Source organism: Typopeltis vanoorti, chromosome 3 (assembly GCF_054136105.1).
Source record: "Typopeltis vanoorti isolate ZY-2024b chromosome 3, IOZ_Tvanoo_1.0, whole genome shotgun sequence".
NCBI lineage: Eukaryota > Metazoa > Arthropoda > Arachnida > Uropygi > Thelyphonidae > Typopeltis > Typopeltis vanoorti.
This window is the reverse complement of record NC_143551.1, coordinates 90,122,648-90,149,894: the sequence shown is the minus strand read 5'-3', so window position 1 is coordinate 90,149,894 and position 27,247 is coordinate 90,122,648. Positions and strand designations below refer to the sequence as shown.

The 27,247-nt window shown below is 36.7% G+C and overlaps 1 protein-coding gene across 3 annotated transcripts in view; it reads left to right on the top strand.

The window, feature by feature from the left end:
- Window positions 1–27,247, top strand: part of LOC150108373 (cyclin-dependent kinase 17-like) — a 248,506-nt gene that overhangs the window by 162,288 nt on the left and 58,971 nt on the right. For all 3 annotated transcript variants that reach the window (XM_090390722.1, XM_090390723.1, XM_090390721.1), the window contains exons 8-9: window positions 10,546–10,669; window positions 22,972–23,032. In XM_090390722.1, coding sequence (XP_090246848.1) covers window positions 10,546–10,669; window positions 22,972–23,032 — 185 coding nt within the window. The remainder of the gene's footprint in view (window positions 1–10,545; window positions 10,670–22,971; window positions 23,033–27,247) is intronic.

The window sequence follows — 27,247 nt, the reverse complement described above, 5'->3', positions numbered from 1 at the left end:
ACAGGAGATCTACTCTCGTACATCACTCATCACTGGACAAACACCATGGAGAAATTCGGTGAATCCCAAGTAATTGCACTCAATATCTCCAAAGCTTTTGACCGAGTCTGGCACAAAGCCTTACTAAACTCTCATCATTTGGACTGCTTCAGGATGTCTGCACATGGATTGCCAGCTTCCTGTCTGGATGCACACTATGTGTGATGGTAGACGGCTCCCTATCCTCTCACCATCCAACAAATGCTGGGGTCCCAGAAGGCTCAGTTCTCTCACCGACCCTTCCTTCTATATATATCAATGACCTACTTCAGTTGACCTCAAACCCAATACACAGTTTTGCAGATGACAGCACATTACATTCCTCCCTTTCATTTGACAAACTCTACTCTACACAATTCACCTCAACCCACAGAACATCAACCACCACTGCTCTTAATTCTGACCTCCAAGCCATCCACCAATGGGGCTCAGATAACCTCGTCAACTTCAATGCTAGTAAAACCCAGTTCTGTCTTATTTCTCACAAAAAAGAACCATTTTCCCCCAGCATTGTTTTCGATAACACTCAAATTCTCAGACAAGATGAAATTTCTCTTCTCGGAATTACCTTGACATCAAGCCTCTCCTGGCATAAACACATCACAACCATTGCATCTTCAGCTTCCAAAAAACTAGGCTTCCTCTTTCGCTCAAGAAGCTACTTCACCTCTAAACAGCTGTTAACACTATACAAGTCACAAATCCGCCCAGCTCTCGAATACTGCTCTCACATCTGGAGTGGGGCTCCAAAAAGCTCCTTCAAAATGCTCAACTCGATACAGAGGAGAGCAATTAGACTAATAAATGACCCATCCCTCACCAACTCACTTCCCCCACTTTCACATAGATGCCTGGTCTCCGCAATCTGTATATTCTATAAATATTTTCATGGGAAATGTTCATCTGAAACAGCATCAATAATTTCCTTACCCTGTACTAAGCCCATTGGAACATGTACAGCTGCTGCCCAACATCCTTTCACAGTACACTTTGAAACTCACAGAACAAATTTCTTTTCCTTCTCATTCATCCCTGCTATGGCAGTATTGTGGAACAGTCTTCGCCCAGATGTATTTCCCAAGAAATACAACATACAGGCATTCAAATCTGATGTAAACAAGTTTCTCCTTTCTCAACCCACCACCCATATACTGTACTAACGCACTACAGGTTGACCAGCCAACCTCCTGTATATGGGTCCAACATAAAATAAAATAAAATAAAAAAATAAAAAAAAGGAAATTAAAAAAAAATCTGTAAATAATGAGATTTGTTTTAACTTTACTACCATAATTAGTAATGTTAAAACAAATCTCATTATTTACAGATTTCCTGGAGTGGAGCTCCAAAAAGCTCCCTCAAAATGCTCGACTCGATACAGAGGAGAGCAATTAGACTAATAAATGACACATCCCTAACTTTACTACCATAATTAGTAATGTTAAAACAAATCTCATTATTTACAGATTTCCTTTTTTTTATTTTTTTTTATATTTTTTATGTTGGACCCATATACAGGAGGTTGGTTGGTCAACCTGTAGTATATGGGTACTACAAGTTGAAAAGCTCATCATGTAAAGTTGGGAACAAAAGCATATTTTATGTGCTTTTGTTCCCAACTTTACATGATAAGCTTTTGTGAATTACCAATACCATTGAATTATAGAAATGAAGTGAAAAAGTACCAGGTGGATGTTGGCATTACTGAGACAAAGAAGATTAAAACAGTGATTAAATGAAGGATGCAATTCTCAGGAAATAATGATCAAGGAAAGGTATGAGTAATAATAGCATTCAATGTCAAACATAAAAACTTCTTGATTGGAAGGCAATTTCAAGTCAAGTTATGTGAGCAAACTTCAAAATGGGGAATTAGACAATGAACCTTCTGTGCCTATGGTCCCATAGAAAGTTCTCTTAGGGAAGAAACGGAGCAATTTTTTAAACTATTAGAGAAGGCATTGCACGCAAAGAAAAAATTGGTCCTCATCGAAGGTCTAAATAGCATGATAGGAGATGAATTCCAGGCATGTAGAAATGCCTTGGGAAAATTTGAAGAAAGAGGCAAAGCTAATAATAAGTGTCTGCTGGATTTCTGTTCTGGACACAGCTAGTTATTACTAACACTATATTCCAGCATAAAGATGTGCATAAATTATTATTATTATTATCTGAGCCCTCCAGGGAGTCAAGGACTCATCGAGGGAGGCTGTAAATTACCCAACCCAGCTATCATACCTACCCTTGAATTCATGCACACTAGATGCACTCACTACCCGTAAGGGCAAATTATTCCACTCACTCATTGCTCTCTGGGAGAAAAACCTAGCTCTTATCCCTTTCTTGACTGCAAATAAATTTAACTTCCATAGATGCCCCCATGTTCTCTCCCCACCTTCCATATAACAAAAAATTTCATCAGTTGAAATGCTATAACACCCATTCAAAAGTTTATAGACCTCTATCATATCCTCCCTCTTTCTCCTGTTAACCAGAGTCTGCAATCCACATACTCACAATTTGTCCTCATAATCTAAATCCCATAATCCGGATATAATCTTTGTAACTCTTCTTTGCACCCTTTCCATAGCTTCTTTATCCCCATGGAACCCGGGAGACCAAATCGGCGCACAGTAATCCAGGTGTGGATTACTGTGTCTTATCAAAGCCTTATAAAGAGACAAAATTACTTCCTTATCATTACATGTCAAGGTTCGCTTCAACATAGCAATTATCCTCTGAGTTGTATTTGCAACTTTTGCTATGTGACCTTTGAACTTTAAATCCTTATCCACCAATACACCAAGATCTCTTGCCTCTTCAGTTTCTTGTAGCATAACCCCGCTAATATAATATGCCGCTGGAACTCTAATCAAGCCAAAGTGCATAACTTTACACTTACTAACATTAAACTGATAGCCATTTTCGTTTGCCCATATTTCCAGTCTATTCAAATCATTTTGTAATTGCTGAATATCAGTAGCATCCCTGATTGCCCTGCCTATCTCACATAGAGAGAGAGAGAGAGAGAGAGAGAGAAAAGACACAGTAATCCACACCTAGATTACTGTATCTTTCCAGGTGTGGATTGACACAGTAATCCACACCTGGAATTTTTGAAAACTCTCCTTTTTTTCTTTTAGAAAAGAACTCTCCTTTTGGAAATGCTTCATTGATTGTGCTATTATTGATAGTGATATCTTCATGTTAGCTTAGAATACAAGCTAAAAATATTCTGGATATTTATTATTATTATCATCAAGAGAGACATACTTCGGGGAGTCAGAGACTCATCGAGGGAGACCACACACCAGCTATCATTCTTATTCTTGAATTCGTTCACACTGCTTGCACTCACAACATCCAAAGGCAATCCATTCCAATCATGCACCACCCTCTGAGAGAAAAATCTAGCCCTCACACCCTTCTTGGTGGCCTTCATTCTCATCTTCCAAGGATTGCCCAGATCCCTAGCCTTTCCCACTCTCCATAAATTGAAAAATTCCATCAATTGAAATTCTCTATGACCCCTTTCAGAAGTTTGTAAGTCTCAATGATATCATCCCTCTTTTTCCTGTTTTTGCTAGTGTCTGCATCTACAACTTCTCAATCTGTTTTCATAATCAGTATTCCACAATTCTGATATCATTTTTAGAACTCTCCTTTGCACTCTCTTCACTGTATCAGAATCACAATGGAAACCGGGAGACCAGACCTGTGCACAATAGTCCAAGTGAGGTCTCATCAAGGCCTTGTAAAGAGCAAAATAACATCTTCAGCATTGCAGTTATCTTTTGAGTTGTATTTGCAATCTTTGCCACATGGCCCCTGAACTTCAACTTCCTATCTATTAACACTCCAAGATCCATAGCCTCATCCCATCAGTATAATATAACATTGGATATCTAATCATGCTGAAGTGAATGACTTTACATTTACTCACAATCCCACCTATTCAAATCATTCTGCAAGTACTACATTATCAGCAGCATTCCTGATTAACCTACCTATCTTTGCATCATCAGCAAATAGCTGTATGTCACTTGTGAAATCCTTCCCAGTATCATTAATGTACAGATTGAATAACAGTGGACCAAGCACTGATCCTTGTGGTATACCACTTGTTATTTTATTTTATTTATTTTTATTTTATTTTATTTTATTTTATTAATCTTTGTACTGGTTATGGGCAGTACTACCCTTACATTACGTCTAGACATCTCATCCAGACTTGATGTAGGCCTTTACAAGTGTTTTACCCTGTGCCTGTTCTAGTTATCATTGTAGTCATTCTCTGATGGCAATGCCATGCCACCAATGTGCCCTGTAGGGCCCTCAAGGAAAGAACTTTTATATCCTTCTGTGTAAGTCCAAGCTGTTTTAAGTCCTTGTAACTATCTGCACTTCATATGCCATGTAAAGAGATGGTGGCACTGGTAAACCTCGGGGTTGCCCCATGCTCCTCCCTTATTTTGCTAACTAGATCTTGGTTATTTTTATAATAGTTTACTTTATTATTATGGCTATAGGCTAGTGGGCACCCTGTTCCCACCACCTGGGCATCAACTACCCAAACGTCACCATCTCTTTTAATCACTAAATCTGACATGCAAACCCGCGGAGGTCCTATAATGTGGTTCCATTGCAGTCTCCCAACCTTTGTTCTTAAAGTGGTTATTCAGAATGGAGATCACAGCATCATGCCTCCGCATGCGGACCCCATGGGTGCGGAAGCAACGCTGGGCTATATGAGACAATGTCTCACTGTAGTGGCAGCAGCCCTACAGTTTAAGTCGTCACTACCCCATCGAGCTGTACTGGCTTGAGTAGGCAGATCATTGATCCTCATCCTGATAAGGTCAATATACTCGAACCCAGGGAGGAGTCTGGTGCCATCCCTTACCCAATCATGCTGGGGAGGCATCAGATATGACTCTTTTAAAGGAGCACCATCTGCAGAACAATGCAACAGAGATGCCCACCTCTTGTGTTCTGCAGGTGCTGACTTGATTAAAGTACCTTGATAATGGGACCAGCCTTTAGCTTGCCTAAAGTCTTCTTGTATTAATGGGCTATAGAAAGCCTCTCTGCAGATAGGAGAAGAAGATAGTTCTAACTGCGTGATTCTTGACAGCCACAGGTGTGGGATCAGCCATCTAAGTGATGGAACCCAGAGCCCACCATCCTTCATCCTCTTATCTATGCTAATATTGTATAACCCAAACCCATTTTCTCCAATTTATGCATCAGTCTACCATGCTGTATTCTGTCAAAAGCCTTAGCAAAATCTAAAAGTATCATGGTGTATCCATTCTCCTTGTCTAGTTCAATGGTAACATTGTTATAGAATGTCAGCAAGTTGCTAAAACATGACCTTCCCTTAGTAAACCCATGTTGTTCATTGCAAAGTAGAGATTCACTGTCAACCCATTTCTGAATGCGAGCCCTAACCAATTTTTCCAAAATCTTCACCACCACTCCTGAAATACTAATTGGTCGATAGTTGGATACATCGGTCTTTCCACCCTTGTGCAATGGAATTAGAATATATTCCTTCCATTCCTGCGGAATCTTCCCTGTTCTGAGACTCATATTAAACATCCTGGTCAAAGGCCAGTTGCTGAACACTCTGATATTCCATCAGTCCCTATTGCTGATTCTTATTCAATTTGTGCAACAGCTCTAATACCTTGGCCTCACACAACTGTGTTTCTTCATCTAGTGAAGAGGTAAGCGTGAGCTCATTGTTGCGTTCTCCAAGTTGATAGCTTTTAACAAAATGGGCACTCATTAACTGAACAACCTTTTCTGCATTTGTAATCCTCACACCATCTGGATTTAGAAGAGTTATTCTTTCTTTTACTTGCAGCATATCGATAGAATTCTTGTGGGTTGTCTTTAGCACGCAGAGCCAGTTTCTTTTCATACTCAGACTTTGCTTTCTGTACAACAGTTGTGACTATTCTAGCTTGCTGCTTATAATGGATGTCATCCTTATGCAAACAGTATTCCTTCCATGTTGTCCTTTTCTTACGAATCTCTTGCTTAATAAGATTACACATCGATTTGACTCCTACTCTATTTATTCTTCGAACTCTCGGGACACATTCTGATATTGCATCATTTAAGTATTGTTTAAATGCTTCCCATGCACTGTCGATATTCTTTCCATCCAGCAACCGATCTCATTCCACTGAAGTCAGTACACTCCTCAGTTGGTCATAATTTTCTGCTTTGTAGTTTAGCATGTAACCTTTTCTGAATGGAGCATTCATAAACTTAGTCACTTCCCAAATGAGTACTGCATGAGCACTGTCACCAACCGGAGGCAGAATAGTTACGTCTTTAACTGAAACTCTTTCTGACACTATAATCAAATCTAACCCTCTTTGACCTTGAGTTCCTTTTATCACATGCTGCTTGAGGAAGTTGTTCTGCAACAGCTCAATAAATGCATTTTCATTCTTCTCATGAGATTCTACTGCTACCCAATCAATATTTGGATAATTAGTCTCCCATTATGATTACTCTATTAATATTTGAAGTAATTACTTGGAAATGCTGTTAGATACAAAAGTGGTGACAGAACAGTGTAGAAAGTATTCAAGTGGAGTGTAATCCGGAGAATATATCGATACTTTTCAGTAGAAAAAGCTATGAAAAGCTTGAAATGCAGCTTGCATAGATGATATTCAAACCAGAAATACTCAAATATGAGGTAATGTTTTCCAGTAGCTATTCTGCATAATTCAGTAAGCTTCATAGGAAATGAATTCCAAATTATTGGAATAGAGCTTTTGGAGTTTCCATGTATAAAAGGGAAATAAAACTGAAAATGAGTATTAGAGAGGAATTTCTGTGAGATTTGGTTTCTGGTAATATTTGTGTGAGCATACTTAAAAAGTGGCTAAGGAAAAATTATCATTATTTTTATTGTACTCTTCATGGAGTAGGCAGACTCATTGTGGGAGGTTCATTCAGTTGACAACATATTTACTTATTTATCATACTGCATCCTAAAATCCTTAATGCTCCTTGCAGTAACAACAGATTCTGGTAATGAATTCCATTCACTGACAATTCTCCATGTAAAATATAAACTTCTCACCCCTCCCCCTCTTCGCGCCACATTCTTGCACAACTTCCAAGGAAATGGCCTCTTGTATTCTACTCTTTTGGTAATCCCATCTGGATTAACCTCATAAAATCTTCTCACTAACTTAATTGTCTCTATCATATGATCTCTTTCCCCCTTCTATCCATCAAATTCTGCAAACCACATTTCTTCAACCTCTCTCTCTCTCTCTCTCCATAGCCAGCATTCCGAAGTCCTGATATTGTCTGAGTCACTCGTCTCTGGACCCTTCTCCAATGTTAACACATCACACTGAAAACCAGGTGACTAAATTTGAGCACAATAGTCCAAGTGTGATCAAGAGAGCCAATAGAGTGGAAAGAGGACAGAATAGTCCCATTGCATAAAGGAAGCTTCAAAACAAAAGTAGCAAATTGGGCCAATCAGCATCTCAGGAGTGGTGATTGGTGTGTTGAAGAAGTTGGTGAAGGACAGAGTTGTCCTGAATTCTAAACTCTATGAGAGACAACATGGCTTTTTTTTTTTAAGGGGTGGATCCTGCCTTGGTGATTTGCTTTCTTTTTGTGATTGAGTGGCAATGGGGTCAGATGAGGGGAAATGGCTACTCAGTGTAATTGCTGGACCTTGCAAAAGATTTGACATGATTCCACATAGTACTCTGTTGCATAAATTGAAGTAAATGGGGATGGATATGAATCTGGTGATTTGGATTTAATTTGTATATTAGTGAAATAGGAGGTGATTTGACAAGGAAATATTCTGTTTTTTGCTGAAGATGCTAACTGAGAAGAGCAATGAATAATAGATCTCCCATAATGAGTCTTCTGATTCCATGGAGATACCTGTATAATAATAATAATAATAATAAAAGATGTCATCCATAGGCTGTTTGTAGCACATCATCTGTAGTCTTCAGAAAAATGCAAGCTTACAATATTAAAGTATTAGTTTCTCCTCCCCCCCCAAGATATCAGCATTCCTAGTATACTTTAAGGTGATTTGACAAGGAAATATTCTGTTTTTTGCTGAAGATGCTAACTGGGAAGAGCAATGAATAATGGATCTCCCATAATGAGTCTTCTGATTCCATGGAGATACCTGTATAATAATAATAATAATAAAAGATGTCATCCATAGGCTGTTTGTGGCACATCATCTGTAGTCTTCAGAAAAATGCAAGCTTACAATATTAAAGTATTAGTTTCTCCCCCCCCCCAAGATATCAGCATTCCTAGTATACTTTAACACACAGAGAGAGAGAGAGAGCAATAGCAGCAGAAAGCTTAATGCCAATAAAGCTTTCATCAGCATTGAAATCATGCATGAGAAACTTCAATGTTTGGTAACTATTTAAGCTAACTCTTAGCTGTGCTTGTGGAGATGAACATCACAAAAAATATACTCTGTCTTCTTTTGATGATAAATGCCATCAGGACATCTGCATAGCAACATTGTCCATGCAGTTAGACACATGTCAATACAGACCATATGGTTATCAGTTTCAGTGAAAGTCCATGCAGTTAGACACATGTCAATACAGACCATATGGTTATCAGTTTCAGTGAAAGTCAAGATTAATTGCTTATACACTAAATATGAGGTTTTCAGTTAACTTGGCTCACCCATTATGGCAATTATCCTCCCCCCCCCACTCTCCCCAAATGTTCAGTATGGTTTTTGGAATGTTTGTACTGAGATATTTGTTTTAGTCTACTGCTAAGTGGTAGACTGTAATGGGCTAGGAATATTATTGAACCTTTGGCTCGCACATTCATCGCTTTACCTGTTCAGTTATGAACAGGTAAAAACTTACCTGTTCAGTTATAGTTTTGGGACGTTTGTTTAACAGAATCATGCTCAGTGTAATCTATTGCTTGGCAGATTAATAGGTTAGGGTGGATGAAGCTATATATTGCTTATGAACCATGGCACATTAAATGCTATTCGTAAACATTTGTTTTGGATTGTCTGTAGTTTGCTAACATTTGAATCTGCTGTGTGATTGCAGGACTGACCTGATCAGCATCTTGTATAGCAGAAGGTTGAGTTCTGTGCTTAGCCAGCTTTGATGATTCAGTAATGGCTTTGGCTGCCTTATTTGCTTTTGACCAGACATCCAGACATGAAAGATATGAGTTGTAAAACAAAGCAAGCCTTTAGCTAGTTGTATTTGCTACTGGTTGCCATTAAATGGGGGTAACAAACATGACAACTTGTCCCTCTGGGAACACTTGTCTTCTTGTGAATACCACTGCAGTGCCCTTTTCTGCATTAACATCGATTTGCCATTTTTTGAACCATTGTTCTAGTACTGAGACTGCATTTTGTAGTTTGACGGTTGCCAATCTAGGTTGCAAGAAGCACTCCATTATTGTAATAGAAGATATTATGGTTAAATCAATGCAAGAGTCATATATTTTCCATATATGAGTAGCAAAATGGTGTATCATCATATTTATAAAATACTTGAAGATTGAAGATGCATGCCACTATCTAATGCTCATGGAATTAGATAGCAGAATACATCCTCAAGTAGATGCATAGCAGGGTGATTTTTCCATTCTCATGGTAATTGGATTCTGAGACCTGCATTTCGTCTTCTAGTTTATGAAAATTACTATATTATTATTATTATTATTATTATTACTGTTATTACATGACATCTCAGGGAGTCCAAGAGCTCATCGTGGGAGGACACTCTACTCTACTCTACTTCACTTAATACATCTCACCCTCTCCACTACTACTTAATTCTCCTGCTATGACACTACTACCATCAAAGGCATCTACTGCCCATTATCAGCAACAACAGTATTTTCTGTCTATAAATTCTGTATGTTCTGAAGGCCGATTTGTTTGTACTGAGTTTTCAGGAGGAAAAAAACCCTGCTACGTCTGTATGAGATTGGCTAACTCAATTGAAAAGCCCATATAATTATTCCCTTCATCATGACAAGAATTGAACCCAGATCTTTTCCAGTCAAAGGACATAATATTCTGCTGTTCTTCCAATAATGTTGTGGAGGCTATAGACCTCTTATATTCAAACATAACTCAGGAAATTTTCCCTACATCTGGATGATTTCTACTGTTTTAAAAATTCTTCAACATTAGCAGTGATCTGCATGAAGCCACATGTTGGATATCACTATCCTAAAGAATATTGCAGTAATTGACTTTGAAGAGCATGCTAAGGTATCCGATGTATCATTTTTCTCCCAGTGAAGTTCATATATACTAAAACAAAGCATGTTATGTTAAATATATATATATTTCTTTGTAAGTTTGTTCACCAAAAATATTCTTTATGAAGCTTTATATTGATATGTTGTTATCTGTATGTTTAGAAAAAAAAAAACATTTTTTTTAAAAATAAGACTTATTTTTGCTTTGCTCATTTTTTTTTATAGATTTTTCTCTTCCAACTTTTACGAGGATTAGCTTATTGCCATAAAAGAAGAATTCTACACAGAGATCTTAAGCCTCAGAATCTCTTAATAAATGATAAGGGAGAATTAAAATTAGCAGACTTTGGTATGTGTTATTCTGTTTATTTAAAAAATGCACATTGAGTGTAATATTAGTAATATGTCTGTTTTGTTTTTCAAATAATTTGATAATATAAATATCTGTTTAACTTCTTCATTCTTGTGGAGAGCATGTTAATTTTAGGAATTCTTGCTGTACCCGAATTTCTAAAACATTCGATACCAGAAAGACCTGACTACTTTAGATGGTACATAAATTCAAAACTGTGTAATTGAGGTGATCTCCTTTTCCAAAAATAATGCATGCTTGTTGATGGATGTAGAGTTTTCTGCTGATTACTCATTTTGTCTGAAACATTTTTAATTTCTTGGGATATCTTCTTTCCTTTCATTAGTATGTGGTACTTTTATTTTTGATTGGTATTATAAGCCAGATAAGATAATAACTAAAATAACTTAATTATTACATCTTATGTTTTCTAGAATCAAAACAGTAGAGTATAGATATATATACACACAGGAAATGAGACTGAAGCAAAGGGTGGGTGGGGAATATAAATCTACTGGATATGATTAGGTGGTCTTGGCTAATTGGCTAATTTCCGAGATGAAAGTTTCCCAGATGTGTGACAGTTTATTGAAGTTGGGATAGTTTTTCAAAGTAGAGTCAGATTTAAGAAATCATTTTTAATATTTATATCTACTTTTGTGAAGTAAGATGTTTTTTCCCTTTTGTCTTTACATACATTGTTATTTAAATGTCCTCAAGGTAAAAAAAAGTCTACAGTTAGGTTAGTCCAGTGAATAAGGTGCCCCAGATATATCTCTGAATAGAGAGAAGGCTTTCATATTTGAATTTGATCCTGTAGTCTAAGGTGGCAGGGTGCTTCAAAAAAATGCAGAGAACCAACCAAGGCTTCTGACCTAATGTCCAATCCTCACCTTCTCGTGGTGCACCCTGTTAGGTATCTACCTAGATATTGAACAGATGAGGATGGGCTGGCAATTTGGGATTTAGCCGACCAAATTGTATTCTTATTGGCTTAAACCAAAATTTCAAATGATGGTACAACATGACAGAATTTCATGTCAGCTGGCGTATCGCCTGGTTAAACAAGGCCCCCATTGTTTTCACCAGAGAACCAGGGCAAACAGCGAAAAAGTCAGCTACTGGAACAAATCCTAAAACTTACCCCAACTCAACATTACCAGAGTCCAAATCGGTACTATTAACATAAGAAGCCTGAATGGCAAAGAGTGGAGCTAGCGGAGGAATTGGATAAGTACCAGATGGACATAATAGGGGTGACTGAAACAAAAAAGACAAAAACTGGTGAAATCTTTCTGAGCAATAAATACAAAATGTTATATTCAGGCAATGACAATCAAGGAAAAGAAGAAAAGTAGCCACAGTATTCAACACACTAAATACGAGGCTAATCTTCTTGAATGGCAGGCAGTCTCAAGTACAGTAATATGGGCAAATATGAGAATGGGGAACTGGACAATGAGACTTATTTGTACCTATGGTCCCAAAAAAGGTTCTACTAAGGTAGAAGTGGAGGAATTTTTTTGAGGATTTAGAGAAATCAACTGACACAATGAAAAAGGAAAAGTTGATCCTTGTTGGGGATCTAAATAGCAGAGTAGAAAATGATTATCAGACATACAAAAATATATTGGCAAAATTTGGAGAAAAGAGCAAAGCCAATAATAATGGCAAATGCCTGTTGGATATTTGCTCAGGACATGGACTGGTTATTACTAACACAATGTTCCAGCATAAAAATGTACACAAATTCAAATGAAGAGAAGAGGCAAGGAATAAGAAAAGTCTCATTGACCATGTTATTGTTGATAGTGATGTTTTCCCACTAGTGCAGGAGACCAGAGTGTACAGAGGATTTGAAATTGGAAGCGATCACTGTTTAGTCTTGAGCGGATAAAATTGAATTTCATATAGAAAAGAAGAACATATAAGAAAGATTTAAAGAGAATAAAAGTTGAGCAGCTCTCAGATGTGAACTATAGACTAAAATACACAAATATTATTCAAGAAAAAATGAAAGAGTTTGAGAGCAGGAACCAAACCTTGGAGATTCAGTGTTAAGCACTGAAGAAAACACTGATTTCAGCCAGAGAGGCATGTGGTGAGGTTGTGTGCAAGAATTGACAAATCAGAATTCCATGGTGGATACAGGAAGTTAAAGAGGCAGTGAAGGAAAAGAAGAAAGCATATTAAAAGTTCTTCCAGGCAAATAATTCAGCTTGTGCTCTTAGAGAATACAGAGACAAATGTAAGAAAGCTAAACACTGCATAAAACTGGCTAAACAAAAGTCATAGGAGGACTTTCGCAAGAAAATAGAAAGGTTGTTGAGGATGCTCAGAAATGGAGGAAAGAGTGCTGTAAAAGGAATTAGAGATGATAAAGGTGACATGAAAACAGGGGAAAAAGATATCCTTGAAGTATGGAGTAATTACTTTGAAAAACTGCTAAATGAAACAAGCAGTGAAGACAGCACAGTGGTAAAAAACACACAACAGGCATGCAGTCAGGAATACATATCCATACTTTAAGTAGAAAAAGCCATCAAAAGCCTGAAATATGGAAAAACAGCAGGAGTAGATGATATTCAACCAGAAATGCTCAAGTATGGAGGTATAAAAGTCATACAGAGGCTGCACTATATAGTTCAGAATACCTAGACAGAAGGACGAATTCTAGATGATTGGAGTAAAGCTCTCATAGTACCCATATATAAAAAGGGAAATAAAACTGAATGTGAGAATTATAGAGGCATTTCATTACTGAGCGTTCCTGGTAAGATATATGCAAGTATACTTGAAAAACGGTTGAGGAGGATTATGGAAGAGAAACTTGATGAAGAACAAGCTGGATTCAGGCCAAATAGAGGCTGTCAGGATCAGATTTTCACTTTACGACAGATAGTTGAGAAATCATGGTAATATAACAATGATCTGTATTTAAGTTTTGTAGATCTGGAAAAGGCATATGACAAGGTGCCAAGAGAGAAGCTATTCAATACGCTACAGTTATATGGTGTCAATGGGGCATTATATCAAGCAATACTTAGTCTGTATTTGAGTTGTAAGTTGGCAGTTAGAATTGAAGGATGGACAGGAAGATGGTTTAATGTTAAATCTGGTGTGAGACAAGGATGTACATTATCCCCTCTGTTATTCATTATCTATATGGATCACATTATGAAGGAAAATGGTATTATACATTTTATCAGAATTGGAGATGTTAATGTCAGCTCTTTACTTTATGCGGACGATGTTATACTTCTGAATAAATCCACCACAAATTTGCAAGATTCCCTCACTAAAGTGAATAACTTGTAATAGATATGGTATGAAGGTGAGCATTAAAAAGACAAAGACAATAAAAATAGGCAGAAACATTGAAAATATCAACTGCATTGTGAATGGAGAACCTATAGAACAATAAAACATTTCGGCTACATAAGCAAGATTTTTAGTGAAGATGTTAAATTAAATATGGAAATAGACAACAGAATCAACCAAGCTGGTATAGTAGGAAGTCAACTGAATAAATTTATATGGAATAAGAGAGAAATTATCCAAAACATTAAATTAGCTGTATACAAGACAGTGTTTAAACCAATTTTAACTTATGGATCTGAGAGCTAGGTTTGACCAAAGACTAGAGACTGCAGATATGAGAGTCCTGAGAAAGATTAGGGGCATGAACAGATGGCATCAATGGAAATATCATATTAAAAATGAGGATATTACGAAAGAACTTGATATTGTCAGCATCCAGGAATAAGAGTCCTGAGAAAGATTAGGGGCATGAACAGATGGCATCAATGGAAATATCATATTAAAAATGAGGATATTAGGAAAGAACTTGATATTGTCAGCATCCAGGAATAAGAGTCCTGAGAAAGATTAGGGGCATGAATAGATGACATCAATGGCAATATTATATTAAAAATGAGGATATTAGGAGAGAACTTGATATTGTTAACATCTAGGAATGCATTAGCAGAGGTAATCTCAGGTAGTATGGTCACTTAAGCAGAATGGGAGAGCAAAGATTAGCAAAACAAGTGTTCTCTGCCAGGCTGGCAGGAAAAAGACCCAGAGGAAGACCAAGATATAGGTGGATTGATACAGTAAAAAGCGTCTTAGAAGACAGAAATATAAGACCTGATAATATTGGAGTCTTGACATTTAACAGACTGATTTGGAGGAAAATTGTAGATAGGAAGTTAGTAATGATGTAAATTTTTCACGTAGTACTATCATATTCTATACACCTCTTGAGGATATATATCGGGAATTTGATGGTGATGATGATGGTGTAAGGTGGCCTTTTTGCATTGCATCTTGTGGCAGGTATCCAAGGTATAGTGAGCAATCCCTCATTGGGCAGTAGTGGTCGAACTAGATGTAGTCTTTGTTTTCAGTGATTCTGATGTTAACTGTCCTGCTTTTCTGGCCATAATAGCACAGCTTACAACTGCCTGGAACCTAGCAGGTTTGTGGAGTGTGGCTGGTCTTTGTGGGGAGTGAGTAAGAGATGCCAATTTTTTATATGATCAGTAACTGGTTATAAGGTTATATCTTGTTTAGAATTTTCATCAGTTTTTCAGATGTGCCTTGGATATATTATTATTATTATTATTACATGAGACCTCCAGGGAGTGCAGACTCATCAAGGGAGAGCACCTACTCTACAACTCTCTGTCTCCACCACTCAATCCAACTACAACAAACTGCAATTACACTGCCATCTACTGCCCACCACCACCACCACTGTTATTTTCACAGACAATCACAAAATCCATGTCTATGGTATGATTTGAACCCGCAGTCTTTTGGCTGGAGAGCAGATATGCTAACCACTTGGCCAACCAGGTTGGCTATTCCAATAATGATATGGGATGGTAATAGATTTGGTGTAGTCTCCATTTTTTTTGAAGGAGAGGAAGAGCTTGGTTTTGGGGGTTTAATATTCTTTTCATTTGGTTGGTATTGTAGCTGTTGGCTAAAAAGGTGTGAATGTTTTCAAGTTCAGTGCTAAGGGCACTATTATCACAGATAATCAATTTTACCCTGTTTCATACAGAGTTTTAACAATCTCATACCCCCCCCCCCCCATACACACACAGATCTATGGAGTTTCTGTAAACTGAGAATGCCAAGGATCCATCATATTGGCATGAATTAAAGTGTCTAGAAAAGGGAGACTCATTTTTATTTCCCTTTTCTCCAAGATGAATTGATCCTAAGGTACTGGTTATTAAGATGTGTTAGGAAGGTGTTAAGAGTCTTAGAACTTTGTGGGCAAATGCATCAGCAACATAGCCCAGCCAAACTGTAAGTCTGTGTGATGCAGAGGTAAGGTTTTATCTTCAAAGGTTTCCATGAAGTAGTTTGCCAGGGTGGGGGGGGGAGAGAAAGTGGTAATCCCATGGAAATCCTGTTTATTTGTTGTTAGAATTTTCCTTGCCAAATGAAATTGCCTATGTTCATGGTGAACTGAAACAAGGCTAAGATGTCAGGAGGAAATTTTGCTTGGATATGGTCTAAGGTTCCTTCAGAGAAACATTAGTGAATAGAGAGGAGATGTCAAAACTGACCATTATGTCAGTTTGTTGGAGTGTTAGGTTTTTCTAGACTGGTCTTAATATGGACAGAGTTTTTGAATGTGTGAAGAGGTACTTCCAGTATTCATTTTAAAAATTTTATGGAATTTACAACCGTGTTAAAAAAACTTTTTTAATTATCCCGACGTTTCGATCTTCACATCAAGATCATCGTCTGGAGCGTACATAAATAAGCAAGACAAGCTGAGTTACATCATTAACTGTAAGCTAGAGAAACAATGATTTGATCACATGTTATTCTACTGGCGTGACCTCTGGTGGAAAAAAAAATGATAATAATAATAAAAAAAAAAAATAAAAAAAAAAAAAATATATATATATATATATATATATATATATAAATTTTTACATCAAGCTAAATTCTATTTTTACAATGACAGGAATAAACATTCTTTTAGATGGTTTTCTTTCAGAAACAATTGGTGTCCTATTTTTAGTATTACAATTCTTATTTTTGATTTACAATATTGGATTTCCTACAGTCCTGTTTATAGTTATTCTTGGTGAGGAAGTTCGAATATATACCTTCCATATGTTTGGGATTTTTAAACCATCATTGTTGTTCAGATTGGGGTGGTTGCTGATAATCTCACAGGCTTCCTTGAATTTCTGTTCATACCAGGTTCTAGTCTGATGTAGACAGCTGGTGGTTTTTCCAGTTAAATTTGATGTAAAAATTTATATATATATATATATATATATTTTTTTTTCTCTCTTATTATTATTTTTTTTCCACCAGAGGTCATGCCAGTAGAATAACGTGATCAAATCATTGTTTCTCAATTGACTGGAAAACCACCAGCTGTCTACATCAGACTAGAACCTGGTATGAACAGAAATTCAAGGAAGCCTGTGAGATTTTCAGCAACCACCCCAATCTAAACAACAACGATGGTTTAAAAATCCCAAACATATGGAAGGTATATATTCGACCTTCCTCACCAAGAACAACTATAAACAGGACTGTAGAAAATTCAATATTGTAAATCAAAAATAAGAATTGGGATAAAAGGATAAAAAAATAAGGATAAAAAAATCAGAACTCCCTGGTAGACACAGGAAGTTAAAGAGGCAGTGAAGGAAAAGAAGAAAGCATACCAAAAGTTCCTGTCAAATAAGTCAGCTTGTGCTCTTAGAGAATATAGAGACAAATGCAAGAATGCTAAACACTGTGTAAAACTAGCTAAACAAAAGTCATGGGAGGACTTTGGCAAGAATATAGAAAATAAATATCAAGAAGGTGGCAAAATATTCTGGAGGTTGTTGAAGAAGCTTAAGAATGGAGGAAAGAGTGCTGTAAAAGGAATTAGAGATTATAAAGGTGACATGAAAACGGGAGAAAAAGATATCCTTGAAGTATGGAGTAATTACTACGAAAAACTGCTAAATGAAACAAGCAGTGATGACAGCACAGTGGTAACAAACACTGACCAGGCATGCAGTCAGGAATACATATCCATACTTGAAGTAGAAAAAGCCATCAAAGACTTGAAATGTGGAAAGGCAGCAGGAGTAGATGATATTCGACCAGAAATGCTGAAGTATGGTGGTATAAGAGTCTTACAGTGGCTGCACTGCATAGTTCAGAAAGCCTGGACAGAGGGACGAATTCCCGATGATTGGAGTAGAGCTCTCATAGTACCCATATATAAAGAGGGAAATAAAGCTGCATGTGAGAATTACAGAGGTATTTCCCTACTGAGTGTTCCTGGCAAGATCTATGCAAGTATACTTGAGAAACGGTTGAGAAGAATTGTGGAAGAAAAGCTTGGTGAAGAACAAGCTGGATTCAGGCCAAATAGAGGCTGTCAGGATCAGATCTTCATTCTGCGACAAATAGTCGAGAAAGCATGGGAATATAACAAAGATCTGTATTTAAGTTTTGTCGATTTGGAAAAGCCATATGACAAGGTGCCAAGAGAGAAGCTATTCAATACGCTGCAGTTATATGGTGTCAATGGGGCATTATATCAAGCAATACTTAGTCTTTATTTGAGTTGTAAGTCAGCAGTTAGAATTGAAGGAAGTACAGGAAGATGGTTTAATGTTAAATCTGGTGTGAGACAGGGATGTACATTATCCCCTCTGTTATTCATTATCTATATGGATCACATTATGAAGGAAAGTGATATTAACCATGATATCAAAATTGGAGATGTTAATGTCAGCTCTTTGCTTTATGCAGATGATGTTATACTTCTAAATAAATCTGCTACAAGTCTGCAAGATTCTCTGACTAAATTGAATAGCTGTTGTAATAGATATGGTATGAAGTTCAGCAATAAAAAGACAAAGACAATGAAAATAGGCAGAATCATTGAAAATGTCAACTGTGTTGTGAATGGAGAACCTGTGGAACAAGTAAAACATTTCAGCTATTTAGGCATGATTTTTACTGAAGATGGTAAATTAAATATAGAAATAGACAACAGAATCAGCAAAGCTGGTATGGTGGGAAGTCAATTGAATAAATTCATATGGAATAAGAGAGAAATTAGTCGGAACACTAAATTAGCTGTATACATGACAGTGTTCAAACCAGTTTTAACTTATGGATCTGAGAGCTGGGTCAGAAGTAAAACACTTGACCAAAGACCAGAGACCACAGATTTGAGAGTCCTGAGAAAGATTATAGGCGTGAACAGATGGCATCAATGGCAATATCATATTAAAAACGAGGATATTAAGAAAGAACTTGACATTGTCAGCATCCAGGAATGTGTTAGCAGAGCTAATCTCAGGTGGTATGGTCACTTAAACAGAATGGGCGAGGAAAGATTAGCAAAACAAGTGTTCTCTGCCAGGTTGGCAGCAAAACGACCCAGAGGAAGACCAAGATATAGGTGGATTGATATGGTACAAAGTGCTTTAGACGATAGAAATATAAGATCTGATAATGTTGGAGTCTTGACAAGTAACAGACTGATTTGGAGGAAAATTGTAGATAGGAAATTAATAATGATGTAATTTTTTTTCATGTAGTACTATCATATCCTGTACACCCCTTGAGGGTACATGGCAGGAATTTGATGATGATGATGATGAAAATAAGAATTGTAATACTAAAAATAGGACACCAATTGTTTCTGAAAGAAAACCATCTAAAAGAATGTTTATTCCTGTCATTGTAAAAATAGAATTTAGCCTGATGTAAAAATTTATATATATATATATATATATATATATATATTTTTATTTTTATTTTTTATTATTATTATCATTTTTTTTTTTCCACCAGAGGTCACGCCAGTAGAATAACATGTGATCAAATCATTGTTTCTCTAGCTTACGGTTAATGATGTAACTCGGCTTGTCTTGCTTATTTATGTACGCTCCAGATGATGATCTTGATGTGAAGATCGAAACGTCAGGATAATAAAAAAAGTTTTTTTTAACACGGTTGTAAATTCCATAAAATTTTTAAAATGAATGCTGATCACCGTGTAACCCTAAAAGAAAGGAGTACTTCCAGTATATTGGGTGAGCACTTTGGCCAAGTGTTTGCCTAGTTTGTATGTGGGTGAATCAGTGCCATCGACAATAGGGGATAATGACACATTCTGTTTGTGGGTTTTAGATAGTCCTATGTTTGTGGGGGGGGGAGAACCTTGAATTTAAATTTCTTTATAATTTTCAAAGATCAGGATGTAACCACTTTAAGGAATCTGTGGAGTGCCCTGTGATCTATTTCTCAGTAGAATCATAATCCAAATGGTGGTAAGTAGAATAATCCTTAATCAGAAATAAGTTTCTGTATGTAATTATGTTGATTAAGAACTATAGTTGCATTTCCCTTATCTGCTTTCATAATTATAATTCTCTGGCTATTCTTCATTTCAGCTAGTACTTCCTATTCTTTCAGGAGAGATTGCTTCTTGGTGGTTTTGCTTGTATTGGGACATTCACTACATCAAATCTGATATTTGCCAAATGGGTTAGCCAATTACTAACCAAGCTATATGTTTTGCTGGAAAAACAGCTCGCCGCTCCTTTCAGAAGTCTTCAATGCTTCAGCTACTTAAGGAATTTCAGAAAAGTAAAAAGTTGGCACAACTGTGAATTTGAAAAACTATTAAAAAATTCTACTTCTATGCCTCAGTAACTACCTGAAAAAACTAATATCTGCCATTCATCATGCTCAGGCCAGAAGCTATCAGCACACTCAGTCTCATGGTGATAACTATACTGTTGCACCTAAAAAAAATACGCACTGCTGAAGAAATTGTGATACAGCCTGGTTATTCATTTGGCAAACAACCCATACCAATGTACAGTACCAATGTGATATCACATCCAGAGTTGGGTGGGATGCAATTTGGAACTGTGGATGGCTAATAGTTAGATAATCCAGATTCCTGCTCTAGAAAACAAACTTACCTTTTCAAGCCACTGTAGGCCTCCAATAAGAAAGGTGATGAACTCACTCTGGGAAGTAAATGTCATTTACCACTTAAGGGCATTCATAAGCACTGAGGCCGCAATGGAATTCAATCTTACAGTCTGTAGATTGGAAAAAGAGAGATTCTGTGAACTTGTCCAGCAAAATTTCATCAAACCTTAGTCAGACATTAATATTATTATAGAAGTACTGCATTCACATGACATGGTAGATTCCAGACAACCATCATGTTACAAATTACTGCTTTATTTATTTATTTTATTTTTTCTGCATGCAGATGCATGGAATAGTTTAACAATGTTCTTATGTGCATTAATGATGTAAATAAAGCATTCATCTATATCGGTTATGCAAATGAAAAATTTTAAATAATATTTGCAAACACAAATGTTATTCTGAATAGCTTAGTCTAGCATATTTAACACGCCAACAAGTTTGGTCATCAGTCTACACCATTAAAAATTTTTCCATTTCATCAATGAGACTATCATGTTTACAGATAATTGTAGTATTAACTAATGTAGCACCTTTCACTTTATCTTTGTTTTAGCAACTATAACAAATGGCGCAAGGTAAGTTTAGCCTGTGGTCTATTTCAGTGTCCGACAGACCATCGTCACTAAATTTAATCATTTTAGTCTCAGTATCTAATGTAATAGGTTTATGCATTTTCTTTTCACTGGAAGCAACAGCACACTTACTTTAAAATTTATGTGCTATTATTAACAACAATAAAAAAAGTTATAAACAGTTGGTAATTCACAGCAAAATACAGAGAGATGGCGAGCAGTGCCTTATATAAACAGTTCATGAAAACTGCACATCAGTTGATTCACGGGGGCATCATATTGCTACAACTGTTGCATGAGTGACTGCAGCATCGCATAAATAGGCACTGGTCATAATTGAAAAGTGTCATATGAGTGGACCATTGTAAAGTGAAGCATCATAAGGTGGAGTATTACTGTATATGCATATAGACGAATGAATAGACTAATAAATGTATGTGCCTTTTTGCAGATTTTCTTATTTTTAAAAGTTAGAAAATATAGTAAAATGATCAGTAATGCAAAAAGAGGAAGTGAGCATTCATATGAACTTTCATGCTTGCTCAGTTATGATATATTACCACAGTGGCCAAACTGCAGCTCACGAGCCGCATGTGGCTCTTCTTAAGTTTTATTGCAGCTCAACTAACAAATAAAAAATATTTATAATTTTTCTTAATTTTCTATTGTTTTTAATTTAATTTTTCATTTAACTACATTGCTGTTCAGCAATGTGTTATATTTATATTACGTTGTCAGAAAATTTAAAACGATACATTAAAAGATACAAAAGAATCAACTGACATTACAGACCAACCACAATTAGCAATTTTTATTCATTTCGTTCTTGAGGATGGAATGATGTAAGAAGAATTATTAGATTTAATAGCATTAAAAGATAGTACTCGTGGTGTTGTAGATTAAGGAAGCTTTTGATGTTGCCCTTAAAAATGTTCCAAAAAGTAAATTTGTGGCTCTTAACAATTAACAAAAAGTAAATTTGTGGCTCTTAACAATTTCTGGTAGATAACTATGGCTCTTGCTGCAAAAACTCTGGCCACCCCTGATATATTATTCATATTTTAAGGTTCTATGCAAGATTTCTTAACAAGGAGAAGCTTGTTAAGAATATTCAGTGGCAGTTTGATAATTAGTGAAACTGAAAGAAATGGCTGTCTTTATAAACACTTGTATATTTAAATATATATGCCCAATTTTACAAGTTCTTTAGTAACAGTGAGATATTCTGTGTATATTAATTTCAACTACAGGTGGTTTGTTTAACTTCCTGTCCTAAGATATATGCTTTCTAGTTTGTATCAACGGCAGAAGTTTCTCATTTAGTGGTATCATTAGAATAGCAAACACTTTGTTTTATTTATACATTCTTTTATGTATGATTTCAGTAGCACCCATAGGATGAACAAAGGTATTCCTAACAGACTTTTTTTTATGACTTTTCAACTGATGGTGAATTAGTTAGTTTCATATGGAAGTTGCAAGATATTTCCTCCTACAAAGTATACAGACTGTAACAGGGATTCATTACATATATAGTCTTGCTGCATAGCTTAGTTGCCTTCACCTTTTCACATTAATCACAATTCTGGCTTATTTTGTGATTTTTTTTTTAATATATATCAGGAAATATTTTAATTCTGTTTTATATATGAAAATGATGTTTTATTATTTTAATAATATATATATATATATATATAATGATTTATATTTGTTTCTTAGGTCTTGCTAGAGCAAAATCTGTACCAACCAAAACATATTCCAATGAAGTAGTCACATTATGGTAAGTTTTTTAAAACTAAAACACATATTGATGTAGTTTTGTGTGTGTAGTGGTGGTGAGACCAAACTTTTTGATAACAGGGATTGAATAGTCATTTCTGTTGAGTCATTCTTGCAGGCTTGACGCTGACTAGGACAATACATAGTAGCTGACAATTTGTACGATTAGTAATAAAAAAAAAAAAAAAAAAAGTTTTTACTTTCAGCAGGATATATACGTTGAATCTCATGCTCTTAAATATACGTTGAAAATGCAGAAGAAAAAAAAAATAACCAGTTTTTATCTTTGTTCACTTAGCAGCAAAAAATTTTGCATGATAACAAATTTCCACTCAAGTTGCTGACCTTATCAACAAAGATATTTAATGGAAGAAACTTGCTGAATCTAATTTTCAGCAGAAATTTTGGCTATCATGAGTGCCAATGAGAAAGGTGGTTTATATGCATAGAATAGAACAAGAAGTTAAATTTATATGATAGTGATATATGTGTGAAATTGTAGGTTCAGTTTGATGAACCATTTGAGTCTAGGCTTAAGAAAAAATATAATTAAATTTATTATTATTATTATTATTATTACACCCTCCATGGAGTCGACAGACTCATAGCGGGAGGTTCATTCAACTGACAAGATATTTATCATATAGAATCTTAAAATCCTTAACACTCCTTGCATTAACAACACATTCTGGTAATGCATTCCATTCGCTGACAATTCTCCATGTAAAAAATCTACTCCTCACATCCTTCTTCACCACGTTTTTACATAACTTCCAGGAATGACCTCTAGTTCTTCCCCTCTCACCTTCTACTCTTTTTATAATCCCCTCTGGATTAAGCTGATAAAATTCTCTCACTAACTTAAATGTCTCTATCATATCACCTCTCTTCCTCCTACCCACCAAATTCTTCAACCTCTCTCCATAGCCAGCATTCCAAAGTCCTGATATTGTCTTAGTCACTTGCCTCTTGACCCTCTCTAATTTCTCCACATCACATTGAAAACCAGGTGACCAGATCTAAGCACAGTAGTCCAAGTGTGGTCTGACCAGTGCCTTGTACAGTGGCACAACCACTTCCTTATCCTTGCATGTTGATATAGCACACAGCCTTATATTTCTGCACTCCAAAATGCAACACCTTGCACTTATTGATATTAAAACTACAACCCCACTCTTTTTGTCCAAGTAAAAAGTCTATTCAAATCTTTCTGAAGGGATTCAGCATCAGCAGTGCTACTTACAATTCTTGCCAACTTTGCATCATCAGCAAATAACTGAAGCTCCCCAATTAGTCCACATGATATATCGTTTACAAACAAGTTGAACAGCAGGGGGGGCCCAAGAACAGAACCCTGGGGCATGCCACTGGTTTTTTGAGACACTGCTCCATCATACACAACCTGCTGGTATCGTTCAGAGAGCCAATCTCTGATCCATCTAACTAATATACTATCTATTCCCATCCTTTGCAGCTTGTACAAACTTATCACGTGGTAATCTATCAAATCCATGCTGACCATCATAAAGAATGCTATGTCCATCAAGCCAATTCTGTATTCTATTCCTTATCATAGAATACAGATAAGGAATAGAATAATTGGGCCAGTCTATCAAACTATAGGCCAGTTGGACAGACTGGCCTATAGTTGGAGACTTCTTTCTTAGAACCATGCTTGTGGCATGGTACTATTTTCCTTCTTTCCACTCCTTAGGAACCCTGCCAACTTCAAGACTTTTATTATTATTATTACGGGCAACTCCAAGAGTCCTTAGACTCATCGAGGGAGGCCCTAAACATCATGTCAAGAACAACTATTCAACATCCACACAGCGTCTATCATACTTTGCCTTGAATTCATTCACAGTCATGGCATCCACAACAGACTCCGGCAGCTTATTCCACTCATTCACCACTCTCCAAGTAAAAACCTAGTTCTGACAGGTTTTTAGACTTGCTAACCACACTCTTGCCCAGTTCCATGGCCCTAGTCCTCCCACCATCAGTCCTGTTCTGAACAATATCCTCTGAATTAATCTTATAGAAACCCTTCAGTAATTTGAATGTCTCAATCATATCATCCCTTTTCCACCTATCAACCAATTTCTGCAACCTACAAATCTTCAACCTGTTCTCATAAGGTTCATTCCATAGACCTGCTATCATCTTGGTCATTCGCCTGTGGATCCTCTCCACCTCCTTCCCCATCAAGAAGAAACTCTGTGCCCAGATCTGGGCACAGTAGTCAAGGTGGGGTCTTATCAAGGCTCGGTACAGAGGAACAATAACTTGCTTGTCTCTGCTCATCAAAGTATTCTTCAGTAACCAAGTGATTTGATGAGCTGATTTAGCCACTTTTGCAATGTGCCATCTAAACTTCGACTCCCTATCCACCAACATGCCCAAATCCCTGGCCTCGTCAATCTCCTGGAGTACAGTTCAACCAATGTGGTATACTGCTGCTAATCTTTTCACCCTAAAATGCATAACCTTACACTTTGTCACATTAAATTGACATCCATTCTCCTTAGCCCAGTCCTCCAATCTATTCAAGTCATCCTGCAAAATTTTGACATCATGTGCATTCACTATTGCGCTACCCAACTTTGCATCATCAGCAAGCAAATGAATGCTTCCTCTCAGATCCTTTCCTATATCAGGGGTTGCTTGGTGTCGCACTGATTAGATCGTCGGCTTGTCGAGAGCTCCTGAAAAGATTAGTAGTATTTTGTGTTAACATTGGCAATTTTACTAGAATTTTAAGTAGTATTGTTTGCTTTTTGTTTCTTGGTGTGTCTGTGCAATTTTTGTGTGTTTTCTGTTATTTTAATTATTATTTTTAAGATAAGATAGCGTACATATGGCACCGATAAAGAAAAAAATGGCGGCCAGGTCGCCATGTTTGTTTAAGAGTTTTGATGTAAACGAATTTATGCAATGTGCTGTCTGTGAGATGTATGCTCTGCGAAGAGCGGTGGAAGTCTGGTTAGAGGGTGATAGTGGCGTTAATATGTGCAGAAAGTGTAAGGAGAATGAGGATCTCAAGCGTGTTTCAGGTGGCGAGAGTGATATCGTTAACAATAGTCAGAATGTAGAAAATGGCGGTGTGATAGAGAATTGCGTGGTAGTGCCAGATAGTTGTGAGAGCATCGTTGAAAGTGTAAATGAAGGTAGAAATACAGAACGAATGGATGATTTGATTGATAATGAAAATGGTGAGATAAATGCGAGTAGTGAAATTGCATGTTTGAATGGTACGATACACAGAGCAAAAAGGCAACTGGAACGTATGGAAAAATGTGTGCTGAACGTACCTACTAATAACCAGCAAAAGTCTGTGACGACAAATAATAGAATGTTCGTAAACGTCAATAAAATGAAGGAGCGAGTGCTGTATGGGGATTCGCTATTAAGAGGTGTGATAGTTGAGAGTTTGACGAAGTCGTACCAGCCGGGTGCGAACATAAAGGACGTCAGCAAATCTATTCGAGTGCAAAAACAAAGGGTGAAAGAGATGATAATCGTGGCAGGAACAAATGATTTGAAAGAGGACAAAATGGAAATGATAGAGGATGTGAGGGAATTACTTGAGGTAGCAAAAGAGAAGAGTGAGAGAGTTAGGATGGTGAGTATTTTACTGCGGTATGACAGTAAAGTGTTTAGAAGGAGGGCCATAATTGTCAATGACTTTATGCGTGGGTTATGCATGGAGAGTGGTGTGGAATTTGTGGATGTGTGGAATGAGTTTGATGGGCGAAAGGACTTATATAAGTTGGATGGGTTACATTTGAATGGAGTTGGTGTACGGAGGCTTGAAAAAGTGTTGATGAATGATGTGGAAGTGGATGTACAGACTCAGGGAAACTAGATTTATTAAGAGGGGGGGGGAGTAGATATGCAGACTTTAGGGAGGCAGTTGAGTGTATGAATGAGTATATTATGCCCGAGCAAGTACAAAGAATAACAAATCAGAATGGGATAGTTAGTATAAGGCATCAAAGTAGGGATGGGACAAATGGGCTTCTGCAATTCATGTACACTAATGCCAGGAGTATTAGGAACAAGAAGGAAGAGTTTTTGGCCTTGGTTGGCACTTCCAGGCGACAGGTTGTTGGGCTTAGTGAAACATGGCTGACAGAAGATGATAAAACTAGTGGGATTGAATGCAACGGGTATAGTGTGTTCAGGAGTGACAGGGTGAATAAAAAAAGGGGGG